The following is a 13,060-nucleotide window of genomic DNA, read 5'->3' as shown; positions in this document are numbered from 1 at the left end:
CTGCCCCAGACAGACAACTTAGATTGCTTGGGCTATCAGGGCTGCCTTGCAGAGAGACTGCTGGTTATGCTGATGTCCATATCTACATGTACAGGACAGGGACCAGGGTGTACCTAAGGCTTTCTGGCACGTGAAGTTCAGGCATCAGGTATGCCACATAAGCACACCCAATCTCTACATAAGTCCCCTACGGGCAAGCCCTTGTAATTCAAGTGACTTTCATATTATGTGAAGCCCAGGTAGTTTCTGTACCCAACAGTCTGCCATCTAACTCTGGGGAACAAAGTTACCGTAATTGTTTCTTTATGAACAGTCTCTGAAGACTGTGGGAACAGAAGGTATGCTTCCAAAATCCCTCAGACTTCACCCCCTGTATTTTACAACTTTGGAAGAGGTTCACACCACTTTGAATAACCCTGAAAAAAATCATCGTAGTTGGCATCCCGGGTGACCCTATACAGAGACTATGTCTCCTGTACTTTTACCAAATGTATAAAAGGTAAAGGGATCCCTGACTGTTGGGTCCAGTCACAGATGACTCTGGGGTTGCGGCACTCATCTCGCTTTACTGGCCGAGGGAGCCAGTGTACAGCTTCCAGGTCATGTGGTCAGCATGACTAAGCCACTTCTGACGAAGCCAGAGCAGCGCATGGAAACGCCGTTTACCTTCCCGCCAGAGCAGTAACTATTTATCAACTTCACCCCGTCACAGGGATTTGAACCGCCGACCTTCTGATCGGCAAGCCCTAGGCTCTGTGGTTTAACCCACAGCGCCACCCGCATCCCTGTATACCCAAATGTATACAGGAGGGCATTTCAGCAAGTGCAGCTTCTCATCTTTACCTAGCCTGCTGTCCTTGCTGATGTTCTCTCTTCTGCATAATTCCTGTCCTGGGTGTCTAGTGATTCTATTTGTTGTTTATTTTTTTAAAAAGTAGCCTCAAGAGAAGTCATACGGGGCTACATCACAGCTAGCACAAGCTCTCAAAAAGGCAGGAATGGGGAACCTGTGGCCCTTCAAATCCCTAACCATTGGCCAAGATGACCAGGGCTGATGCGAGTTGAAAGTTTAACAATATTTGGAGGGACACAGGTTCCCCATCCCTGCTCCAATGGAAGGTAGTCTTGATAAGACTTACACTCCCTCTGAAGGAACAGGTATGTAGCTTGACATTACTTCCTAGTCTCTAGGAAATAGGGGACTTACTCTGTCTGAATACTCACTAAGCCACAAATCTCATCAGACACAGCTTTGAAAGCACGTTCATTATAAAGAACCATATGGAACCATATACCATAATCTGGATCATATAAACCATATAGATCATAATCTGAGGCCTTTCTTCACGTGCTCTCTTCCACTGAAGGTCTAGAGGGTGCAACAAGAGAATGGGCTTTTTCAGTGGTGGCTGTCCACTTTTGGAACGGCACATCTGGCACCATCAATACATATCTTTAGGTGCCAGGCAAAACGATTCCTTTTTAATTGGGCCTTTGGCGTTTCCATATCTATGGCCTTTTTGCATAATGTAGATTAAAAAAATAATTGCTGGTTTTACTTTCTTTTTTTTTTTTTTGCTTAAAATATTGTAAGTCGCTTTGAGCCATGAAGAAAAATGATTTATTATATACACATTTTTTGCTTTACACACTATCACTAGAACATAAACCCCCACGCAAATTAAGTGGTGGCGCTGTGGGTTAAACCACAGAGCCACATGACCCGGAAGCTGTACACCAGCTCCCTCGGCCAATAAAGCGAGATGAGCGCCACAACCCTAGAATCATCCAGGACTGGACCTAATTGTCAGGGGTCCTTTTATTTTACCTATACTACAAAGTATTTATTTCTTCACAGTATAGGTTTGTAATATGGCTGGTCTTGTATGGCCACACCGTCCTTTATACCCACCGCAAATCAATAAAAGCTCACCTTATTTTAAGCTAGGCTAAGAAACTAGCACTTGAATTTTAAGTATATGCACATACAGAAATAATGAGCTGCTAAACCCCTTTCTCAGAGTATCAGTAGGTGGCGCTATAACCAAACATGTTGAAACCTACTGCTCACCTATTTTGCCATACAGAAAAATGGTACCCACTGAGCTATTTCTTCTAGGGGGATAAAAACAAAAGATCTGGACAAATCACTCACTCATGGTTGTGGCTGGATTCCTGAACATGAAATTTTAAATACAGCAGAGGAGCGTTAAGGCCTCTGTTTTTTGCTTGCACTGACAGACTGGCTAACCATAAGAGTTATTTTGCCCACCGTTGGCAGTTGGCTAGTGGCTGTTATATTGTTGTTGTCTGTCTCGGGAGGCAACGGAGGAGTGCACCTTTGGCCTGTTGGATGTTTGCAGTGCCTGCTGTGGTTGTAGAGAGACATATTTTGTTCCAATTGTAGAGACGTTAAACAGCTGGGGAGGGAGGAAGAAAAAGCTTTAGAAAAAGCTTTTTTTTAAATTGGCATTCATATATCCTAAGAGATGAAAAGCTGTTTTCTAACAGGCTGCAAATGCCAATAAGAGTGTTTCTTTACTTTGGTATTACAGATAGTGTTCCATTTCAGCCAAAATGGTGCCTTTTCCTTTCAGAAGTTTGGCAGATGCAGCTATCTTTGCCCCATCTGGGAGGAAAGTGTCTGTAGAATTTCTGCACAGCCTTCAAAGCAGGAAAGGATAAACACTTAGCCAGTCACTGCCACAGCATACATTTAAAGCATAAATTTAGGGTTTCCCCCAAAGAACCTGGGAACTGTAGAGAGAAACCGGTTTGTCGTCTTCTCCGTTTGACCAAGCTACACCAAGCTTGGGTCGCTCCTCTAAACCTGCGAACAGAACAGCCACATGCCACGGTTGGACTCCAACTCAAATCAGCCCTGGCCACCATGGACAACGGTTAAATACTATGGGTTGCAGAGCAGCAACATCTGGAGGGACACAGCTTCATAGTTTGTGGGGTGTGAGGGAATAAAATATGCCTGTAAAGGGAAACTTTAACCAACACTTCCTTGTCTTTGAAAGATGGCTCACGAAAGAAATCCAGCCGGCGAGGCCCTCCTTACCACTGTGACCTTTCAGCTGTTCCAACTTTCCCTGTTGCAAGTTATTTAGGAACCCTGCCTTTAAAAGATGCAAGCATTTTGGGGTGGGGAGAAAGACTGCGCTTCGGAACTCCCTGCCTGTTGAGATCAAATAGGCGCTTTCACCGTATTACTCTTTTCGGCGCTTGCCAAAAATCATTCCTGTTTAGGCAAGCCTACTGGGATGCTAGGAAAGCTGAGGTAATCTTAACCCGTTTTAGTATCTTAACTTTTTATGTTTTAAAGCAAGGTTGTGAATTCCCCCCCCCCTTATTTTATTGTTTTATCCTTTTGTAAACCGCTTTGGATTTTGGCTTTTTGCAATCAAGCGGTGGATAATATTTTATGAAACAAACCAACTAACTGCTGTTGTGAGAAGGCGGCGGGGGGGGAGCTGAATTTCAAAGCACTGAAAACTGTTATTCACCCCCCAAAAAAAAATTAAAACTCCTGTGTAATTACACTTGTTCTTCTACCTGAGGATGAGGAGCTGGAATATGCTGTCTTCCAACCTCGGACAATTTAATTTTACAGTAATATCACAATGGAGGCTCTCTAGCACATAAACGTCAAAAACTCTATGCTCAGATCGTCACTTCCGCTTCCGGCCAACGCAGGAACTCCTTGTCAGTCGTTGCCGGGAACATGGCTCCCACCGTGGAGTCGGTGGCGGGTCCTGGGTCGGCGGCCGAGCTCCTGCTGCAGAGACTAGAGCTAGTAGGAGCCCAAGGCGAAGCGAGGCTCTGCAGCTTGGAGGCGGCTGCGGCGCTGGGCTTGGACCACCAGGTGCTGGTCGGGGCCGTGAAGAGCCTGCAGTCGTTGGGGGAGGTAAGTGGGCGTGGCGGTGTCTGGCCACGCCCCCGTGAGCCGTCGCGGGAGTGGCGTCATCCTTACCTGCCCTCGGAAGGAAGAGGGACGCTTCTGCGTACCTGAGGCGGGGGAAACAGGAGAACTGCGCATGCGTGCTGCCCTGTGTTCTCTTGGTAGCAGAGCGCCGCTCTATGGCTCCTTTAAGAAAATGACAGGGGGCGGAGCGTAGGATCCCCACAGAGTTATAAAAAGTGTAGATGGGCACACTCCTTTTTTGAATTGAGGGTGTGTGGACTTTGCTTTGTTTTAACATTTTCCTGAGGTGTGAAAGCGAGAGTTGCAATGTTGTATCCCCAAATTTCAGGTTAAGCCTGACTTAGCAGCCTTTCTTCACCTTGTGTCTCCCCCCCATATGTCGTTGACCTACAACTCCCAGCATCCCCAGGTAGCAGGACAAGCAGCTAGGGATGATGGGAGTTGTAGTCCAACGTCAGGACGGACACCCAAGTTTGGGAAAGGCTGGTCTTGAAAGCAAGCCACTTGTGTTCTGCAGTTGCTGCTGCTTCACAGGCTGGGCCAAAACAGAGAGTAGAGCCTTACTTAAAAACAAAACAAAACAACCAACAGCCTGATGTTGCTCTAGGGGGCTTAGTTTGGTTAGAATCGAGTATACACTTCCAGACTTAATGCTAAATGCATTACTTCTGGTAAGTGAGCCACTATAGCTGATGGAGGGCTGTGAAAATATGTGTCCTGTGGGCCTTTTAGACTCGTCTACATATGCACTAGGGACGCGGGTGGCGCTGTGGGTTAAACCACAGAGTCTAGGGCTTGCCGATCAGAAAGTCGGTGGTTCGAATCCCCATGACGGGGTGAGCTCCCATTGTTCAGTCCCTGCTCCTGCCCACCTAGCAGTTCGAAAGGACGTCAAAGTGCAAGTAGATAAATAGGTACCGCTCCGATGGGAAGGTAAACGGCGTTTCCGTGCGCTGCTCTGTTTCGCCAGAAACGGCTTAGTCATGCTGGCCACATGACCCGGAAGCTGTAGGCCAGCTCCCTCGGCCAATAAAGCAAGATGAGCACCGCAACCCCAGAGTCGGTCACAACTGGACCTAATGGTCAGGGGTCCCCTTACCCTTACCTTACTTATGTACTGTCTTAAACCAAAGGAGTGCATTGGTTTGCAGGTGTGACCCCCCACCAGCTCTCCTACCCTGCTCTAAAACAGTATGGAGTAGTTGATAAAGTGTAAGATTTGGACTTGGGAAAACCAAATTAAAATCCATCCATAGCTATAAAGACTAGAGCAGGGGTGGCTAATATGTGGCACTCATATGCTGCCAGACTTGCAACTCTCATGATCTCTAGCCAACATACCCAATGGTCAGGGATGGTGAGATTTGCTGTCCAGTAACATTTGGACAGCCACTGGTTGGCCATTCCAAGCCTAGAGAGCAACCCTGGACAAATAGATGTTAGCCTAACCAACTTGACAGGATTAAAATGCTCTCTTTTTTTAAATGTCTTTCCAAAGTGCTCCTTCACAAAGTTTCCACTTGTCCTCTAAGATAGTCATGTCCTACAGTAGATCTTTCCAAACTGTGTGTCACAACATGTCAGTTTGTCAATTGCTGTGTGTAGGTGTGTTGTGCAAAAACTCCCTGTTCTCCTCTTGGGATTGGAAAGGGGCTAGTTTGACCTCCAGTTTGCTAGTAAAACTGACACTGTGTCGTGAAATGATGGTTATTATTATTTATGTTTATTGTACTTTATATTGTCACTTTATAAATTAAAAGTATCTCCAGGTGACTTACAAACAATAACACATAAATTTAAATCAACATAGGACTAAAACTGAGTGAAAGCTAAAAATACATTCACATTTATAACGAGGCAGTACTTACACATCCCACCTACTGAAGAAGGCCACAGAAAATTAAAGACCAAAGAAAAAGGTTTTTGCCTGGTGCCTAAAGATAGATAGTGATGGTGCCATGTGTGTCTTCTGGGGAGATTATTCCAAAAGCAAGTTCAGTCTTGTTCTGACTGAAGAGCAGTTTCCTAAGAAAATGAAATCTAGTAAAGACTTTTTTTGAAGGCTTGCTAGGGAGAAATCTCAGTTGTTTATCTCAGCATTGATATGGTGGGGGGGCATTGAAAGCACCCTAAAATCTCCATCTCTCAGCTGTGGCCTACTTTCTTTGAGTCAATAAGACTGTGTCTGTGCTGTTCCATTTCAGGCTGCAAGTGTATTACATGATGAAGTATGATAATATATGACAAAGAAGATATTGCTAGAATTTTTCTGGCTGATATGCTTGTTTTTCATGTGCAAGGATTGTTGATTGATTGCATGGAAAATCAGTTGCCATGTGAACCCCTAGCTACAATCTGAAGTGATTTAGCAAAGGCATATGTTAGCCCTTTCAGCAAAAACTAGGACTGGATCGGGGTGGGGTTCTACACAAACAAATATTCCAGATGGACAGTAAAAACCAATGAGCTGTAAGATAATTGGGGTCTTTTCAGATAGGACCACAGGTATTCAGTTGTCTTTCAAATACCGCCTTATAACACTCCCTTTTTTCTGCTTCAAGCTCCAACCCCCTCCTCCTTTCAGACCCTTTCTACCCGTGCTGATGTTCTCAATTGTCCTCTCTAGGTGATTGAGGCTGAGCAATGCACATCCAAGAAGTGGGAGCTGACACCTGAGGGCAAAGAAATTGTCCAGGAAGGGAGCCATGAAGTTCGAGTGTTTAACAGCATCCCCCCTGAAGGCCTGGTCCAGAGTGAGCTGATGGTAAAAGTTTACTGAGGTTATCTTCCCTGTGGGCTTATTTGATTATGTGGCTTTTGGATACCTGACAGTGTCACTTTTGGTTCTTTTCGCTGTAGAAGCTGCCAAGTGGAAAGGTGGGATTCAGCAAAGCAATGTCCAATAAGTGGATCCAGCTAGACAAGACCGCAGAAGGTGGACCCCGGGTCTTCCGGGCGGTAGGTAATCCTTAGTCCTTATCAGTTTGGGTTTGGGTTTCTGCAGGGTTTGTGTCAGAAAAGGGGTTGGACAGTGCAGATCAGTGTTGGTTTCAATCCAAGGATGTTGGGATGGGGAAGACGGCATCAGGGCTCTGAAGTTTCCCTTTTTTCCCCTTCTAGGTGGAGACTGTGCAGGACTCTGTCAGAGAAAAGCTGCTGCAGGTGGAGCAGGGTGAGGGTGACAAACTAGAAGAGAAGGACAAGAATGAACTGAAGAAGCGGAAACTCCTGGCAGAAGTGTGAGTTGAGCCTCTGTCATCCCACTCTGCATGGGATGATCTATGTTTTCAGGACTAATTTCACCCTTTTGCAGTAGAAATGTTCTACAGTCTCAATGAGCAGATTAGTTCATTGTGCATTCTCAGGGTATCTGAATGTGTGCCTGAACATTGGAAGAAAATTTCCTGTTTGGAAAGTGAGTGCTTTGCAGTTACCTCATTTATTGTTGCTTGCATTGCCAGGGAGCTGAGGCTGTGTGTGTGTGTGTGTGTCTGATTGGATCTATATCTGTGTTGGGATTTGAACCCACCTCTCTAGCATTGTATCCACTAGACTGCAGGACCTCTTTTTTACTGTGCTTGTTGTATTTTGAAACATGTTTATATTTGCTTTCAGGACCATTAAGAAATACTGGATCAGTAAAGGAAATGCTTTCAGTACCACAGTTAGCAAGCAGGAAACGGACCTCACTCCAGAGATGATTGCCAGGTAAGAAACTGTTCTAGTCCTTGTTTAAAGTCGGACTAACAGGGTCTGTCTGTGTCTCTTTAGCTGCCATTTCAGTTTGCTCTTGGATTCTGGGTGTGAACCTTGGCTGTGAAAATGCTGGCTTCAAACCATAGAATCAAGATTATCCCACTCAGCTGTTGTGGGATTGCTGTTGTAGATATTAACCGTTTTGTAACAAATCTTGGCAGAACTCTTGACCACTCTGCTTGTTGGTAACTGCCTTCTCTGCATTCCTAGTTCTGCATGGAAGGTGATCTGAAAAGACCCGCAGCCCGTTGCAAAGTTAACTTTCCCCCCTGTTTTCCCTACACTTGTTCCTAAACTTTCAGTGGCTCCTGGAAAGATTTGAAGTTCAAGGCGTATAACTTTGAGGCACTGGGCATTATGCCTGAAAGTGGACATCTCCACCCACTCCTCAAGGTCCGCAGCCAGTTCCGGCAGATCTTCCTTGAAATGGGGTGTGTACTTCAATGTCTGCAAAATATTGGGGTATGTGGGTGTGACAAAATGGTGATTATGGGTGGTGAGGTGTTTCCACCATGCCATGTGCGTGGTACATGCCCATGAGGCTTGCACAGCTGGCTGTAGATTCAATAAATGCCTGTCTTGGGGATTCTGCTCATCCTTGCTTCTTATCCTCGGAGGAGGCAATGCATTGTAACCCAAGCTTGAAGTCATGGCACAGTCTGCTGAGGAGACTGGGCTAGCATTTGTCATTTACCTGCCCATGCAGACAACTCCACGTGACAAAGACTGTGCTGGCAAAGCACTGGGACGGCAGCAAACCTTCCCCCACTGCTCTTCTAGGCTTGAGTACATCTTAATGTCCCTGCCCTATGCCCATTGTCATTAGCCAGTCTTCTGTGATCTGCCATATTAATGGGGGTGGGGTGGGGATAGACTTATTGCAATTAATGGGTCTAAATTAGTCATTTTAATTAATTAATTTCAGTGGCTCAACCCTTGAAAAAAACTTTGCTTAATGGCTGTGTGTTTTCCTTCTCAGTTTTACAGAAATGCCCACTAATAACTTTATTGAGAGCTCCTTCTGGAACTTTGACGCCCTCTTCCAGCCACAACAGCATCCAGCTCGGGACCAGCATGACACCTTCTTCCTAAAGGGTCAGTCACACTGCTTGGGCCACACACGACCTTTGCATCTGCTTTCATTGCCAGCAAAGAGGCTGTGGATCAGGATCTTGGGACAGCCAGTTGAGCCCCAAGTATCTAGCATATGTTCTCTTCTTTGTGTTGGGTGTTTCATATCTTACGGGCTTTAGTGGAATGGCTCCCTATCTTCCTATGGATAGTGGGCAGTCCTCACCTCTCTATATCTGGGGAGTAGTAAAGGGCTGACTCCAGCCTCTTTCTTTCTCTACTGGACCATCTGGAGCCCCACATGCCCAGTCACTTGCATGTGCCTTCTTCCTTCTAGATCCTGCTGAAGCCATCGACTTCCCCATGGATTACCTGAAGAGGGTAAAGAGGGTTCATTCACAAGGTGGTTACGGCTCTCAGGGGTAAGACTCGGCAGCAATTTTTCTGCAGTTGTTCTAGTGCTGGGCCTGGAAGTGCAAAAAGCAGGGCATGGTTGTGAAAAGCATCTCTGCCCTAGTCAGCTCACATTGGTGTGCAACGCGTTGTACAGGAAAACAAATGGTTTGTTGCAGCAGCATAGAGTTTTCTCCCATTCCCAAATCTAGAGGGTGATGGGGGCACTTCTCTCTGTGACACTTGTGCTACAAGGTTAGGTGGAGAGAGGAGTTGATTGGCAGGTGCTGTCGTCTGGGCCACAGTGCTCTCGGAAATAGCCATGGGGTCCATGTTCGTTTGTAAACAGCAGAGGAGTTGGGATTTTGATAAGTAAGGAAGGGAAATCCCAAATCTGTATCATGTTGTTGGGAAATGGGAGACTCTTCAAAAAAGAAACCTGAGTCTAGTAGGCAAACTGTTTATTTCTCTTCATTTCCCAAGCAATAGCACCCATCACTGGGCCTGTTTCAGCTCCTGTACCTCAGATATTAACTGCTGGAGTCACACTCCATATCTCAATCTTTCCCTCCCAGGTACAGATATGAGTGGAAGCTGGAGGAGGCTCGGAAGAACCTCCTTCGGACGCACACCACATCCGCCAGTGCTCGCATGCTCTATCAGCTGGCGCAGCAGGTAACTATCCAGTAAAAACTCTTTCCTGCCTGGATGTATCCTAGCTATGAAGGGTGACAAAACAACAGGTCATTGAAGAGTTTCTGTACAAAGTAATGCCAGGCTTCATTTCTCTAGGAACTGTCAGGCTGGAGTGGGGAGTACAAATTCAATTACAGTAATAATAGTAATCTAAAGCTGGTAGGATAAAAAGGCTCTGAGGCTGTGATGGTCTGCCTGCTGAGACTGAAGTACTTGAACCAATCCAAAGTGTGGGACTGTGACAACTACTTCTTCTCCTGCAGGAGAAATTCACCCCCGCCAAATACTTTTCCATCGACCGTGTCTTCAGGAACGAGACGCTCGACGCCACCCACCTGGCTGAGTTTCACCAGATTGAAGGAGTAGTAGCCGATTATGGCTTGACACTGGGTGACCTGATGGGTGTCTTGAAAGAGTTTTTCACCAAAATGGGTAAGAGCTGTTGAATAAGAGGGAGGATACAGAGTGAACTCCAGTTGGGAAGCAGTCCCGTAGGAGACAGGCTCCTTGGTGGTTGCCTTCTCAGTTTTCAGGGGACCAGCCTCCCAGCTCCATTCATATCTCTCTCTCTCTCTCTCTCTCCCTCTCTCTCTCTCTCTCTCTCTCTCTCTGTGGCAGGAATCACCCAGCTGCGCTTCAAACCCGCTTACAATCCTTACACGGAGCCCAGCATGGAGGTGTTCAGCTACCACCAGGGTGAGTGCAGGAAGATAGCCATGTACCATTCTGTGGAACTGTGACGCTGTGCCACAGGAGTCCTCCATGTCCCTGGCAGTATCTCTTTGCTCCTGCCCTTGGGAATCAAAGCAAGTTGCCTAGTAGCTGAGCTGAGTAGCAGCCGGCATTACTGGCAGCAGAGGTCAGGTACACCAAGGAAAGGCCGTAAATCGTGGGTGGCTTTTGAGGGAACAGGGCAAGCAGTCCGATCACTCTGAACTCGACTTGCATTCTTACCTGTGAGAAATTTCAGTTTTCCACCTTTGCCAAGAAGGCAGCTGCACACTCAGTGCCTTAAGAAGGAATTCCAACTGCCCCTGAATTAGCCTTTCATAATCCCCTTATGACTCATACAGTTGCAAAAATTCTTCACCCTGATAATGCGCTATAAATTAGGACACTTTTCCACTGTGTCAACAGTAGTCTGAGAGTATGCCACCTATTCATAGGCACTTCTATTTCTGGAGGTTCCATGTGTCCTGATATTTAAAGGACGTGCCCCGAACACCATGGCAACCTCCCCAGCCCTTCATTTGAAATGCAAGGCTGATGAATTTGATTTTACTTGAAATCAATACCTTCTTGCCTTTCAGGTTTAATCCTCATAATGCCCCTTTTCTCTATAAAACATGAGAATAATGAAGTCAGCAAATTGATAAAGGCAACAGAGAAACAAATGTTCCTTAACCCTATTCTGGGAGTGGGGAAGGGCAGGTGAGGCAGGGGAAGAGAATCATTGGAAGAGAGATTGGGTGTGCAAAGCATCCGCTAAAAATGTTTCAGTGTTTTTAAAGGTTCTTAAGCTTTGAAGCAGCAGGAGCCACAGAACTAAGGCACAACCATAAAGAATGTCTCTATGTCCTCATTTTTGCTAGTATGGTGGTCTTTTATATTAGGGCCCAAACCATTTAGGACTTCAGACATCAACATCATCCTGAATTCGCTCACAAGGCTATGACAACACAGAGTCAGCGTTCACCCTTTGCCCCTTACAGCTGCTGTCACAGCCTCACAAGTTGCAGTGGGCTCCAATAATGATTCTCTTGATTTGACCTGGGAAAGTGTTGTGCATGAGCAGCCTGACACAAAAATACCTGCTTTGTGTTAGCAATTTTCTTTATGGGTAGGAGGTGTCCATATCTCTGACTTGCCCTCTGTCCCAGGGTGTTGTTCAGATTGGACTTCAGCAACCCCAGAGCTTTGGCTCTGTCTAGGCATGTGGCTTTGCTGCCCACCCTGACCCATTTCACTAGCCTAACAATACAACTTTTTTTCCAGGATTAAAGAAGTGGGTGGAGGTGGGCAATTCAGGAGTCTTCCGCCCAGAGATGCTGCTGCCTATGGGTCTGCCTGATGGGGTGACCGTCATCGCCTGGGGCCTTTCTTTGGAACGGTAAGTGTTTTGGCTGGAATGTGTGCCCAGGTTAAGCAATAGTGTCCTGTCCGGAAGGGCCCCAAGCCTGGGGGCTGCCTGTGTCTCTTGTCAGGGACCAAGGACTAATGCATGTTGCACCCTTTTAAGAGTCTTAAGTCAGCAGAGGCTGGAACTAATCTCAATAAAGCTTCAGTCTACAAATTGGCACCTTCTGTCTCCCAAGACTATAAATCTCTGTCGTGCGGCTGCATGACCCAAAGCCATGTGCCTTCCTCGCCTCTGCAGGATTAAACCTCACTCACCTCTTTCCCTCAGACAGGCTATTTTCCCAGATCAAGCTTGTGAGCATCAGCAGTGCTGTAGCCTGTGTGTTGAGCCACAGAAGTTAGGTCAAAGGTGTATCCCATATTTAGAATGCCAAAGGGTTTGGGGAAAAGATCCATTTGTTGGGATAGTTTGGACAAACCTATCCTGCTCTAGTTGTACTTCACTGTGACTTTTTGCTATGGTCTAGTACATTAATACTATTTTTCACATTTTATTTTAATGTCTGTCTCGTGTTGTTGCCTTTTGAAAAATGCTAGGGACATGAAAGTGGTATGAATAGAGATTCCTCCCTCTTCTCTTTCAGGCCCACCATGATCAGGTATGGCATCAATAATATCCGGGAACTGGTTGGTCACAAAGTCAATCTGCAGATGGTATATGACAGCCCGCTCTGCCGCTTGGATGCTTAGTCCACAGAAACTTTCCTCTCTTCAGAGACATCCCTATTTATTAGCACTGCTGCTTGTTGGAAAACTGGGCCTTTCAGGCTTCTATCCTCCACACTTTTGGTTCCTTTGGGGGAAAGTGCCTGTCAAGCTATTCCGCTGTTTTGTATGGACGCTTTAGCCCCTACACCTTTTGGAGGGATCATGGGTGAATGGGTTCTCCCAATTTGTGTGGGGAATAAACTTGTAGCCCATGTTACATTCAGTAAAAGTGTCTCGACTACGAGTCTGTGATTAGTGTAAATAGTCAGGAATCGCTGCAGTTCTACTGATCTGTAGAGCGTAGCTTGTCAGCTTTACCATCGTGGCCTGTGGGAAAGTAACATAGTTGGAAGGGGAACTTCTGTA

At 46.2% G+C, this 13,060-nt stretch overlaps 1 protein-coding gene and 1 long non-coding RNA gene across 3 annotated transcripts; one reads left to right on the top strand and one right to left on the bottom strand.

Annotated features, from left to right (window-relative positions):
- Positions 1-1,322: 1,322 nt before the first annotated feature.
- LOC309360366 lies at positions 1,323-3,616 on the bottom strand. Of its 2 annotated transcripts, XR_014164056.1 has the most exons (3): positions 3,562-3,616; positions 2,273-2,420; positions 1,323-1,369 (listed from the first exon to the last, which is right to left on the bottom strand). It is a non-coding gene; the product is annotated as an uncharacterized lncRNA (long non-coding RNA). The 2 variants fall into 2 exon arrangements; XR_014164057.1 differs by lacking the exon at positions 1,323-1,369 and having other exon boundaries at positions 2,169-2,420.
- Positions 3,617-3,693: 77 nt separating this feature from the next.
- Positions 3,694-12,936, top strand: FARSA (phenylalanyl-tRNA synthetase subunit alpha). The gene is made up of 13 exons (XM_081894660.1): positions 3,694-3,913; positions 6,558-6,695; positions 6,791-6,889; positions 7,052-7,170; positions 7,547-7,639; positions 7,990-8,118; positions 8,667-8,782; positions 9,096-9,180; positions 9,727-9,826; positions 10,111-10,279; positions 10,466-10,543; positions 11,843-11,957; positions 12,571-12,936. Exons 1-13 carry the CDS (start codon positions 3,731-3,733, stop codon positions 12,674-12,676), a joined length of 1,530 nt encoding a protein of 509 aa, XP_081750786.1. The 5' UTR covers positions 3,694-3,730; the 3' UTR covers positions 12,677-12,936.
- Positions 12,937-13,060: the final 124 nt, after the last annotated feature.

Source organism: Podarcis melisellensis (genome assembly GCF_964234715.1).
Source record: "Podarcis melisellensis genome assembly, chromosome: 17".
Lineage (NCBI taxonomy): Eukaryota > Metazoa > Chordata > Lepidosauria > Squamata > Lacertidae > Podarcis > Podarcis melisellensis.
The sequence above is the reverse complement of the archived record's forward strand: the minus strand, read 5'-3'. Positions and strand labels throughout refer to the sequence as shown.

Coding starts and splice junctions, on each gene's coding strand:
- FARSA (XM_081894660.1), top strand. CDS start 3,731: ATGGCTCCCACCGTGGAGTCGGTGGCGGGTCCTGGGTCGGCGGCCGAG. Junction 7,171..7,546: donor CGGAAACTCCTGGCAGAAGT/GTGAGTTGAGCC, acceptor ATTTGCTTTCAG/GACCATTAAGAAATACTGGA. Junction 8,783..9,095: donor TGACACCTTCTTCCTAAAGG/GTCAGTCACACT, acceptor TCTTCCTTCTAG/ATCCTGCTGAAGCCATCGAC.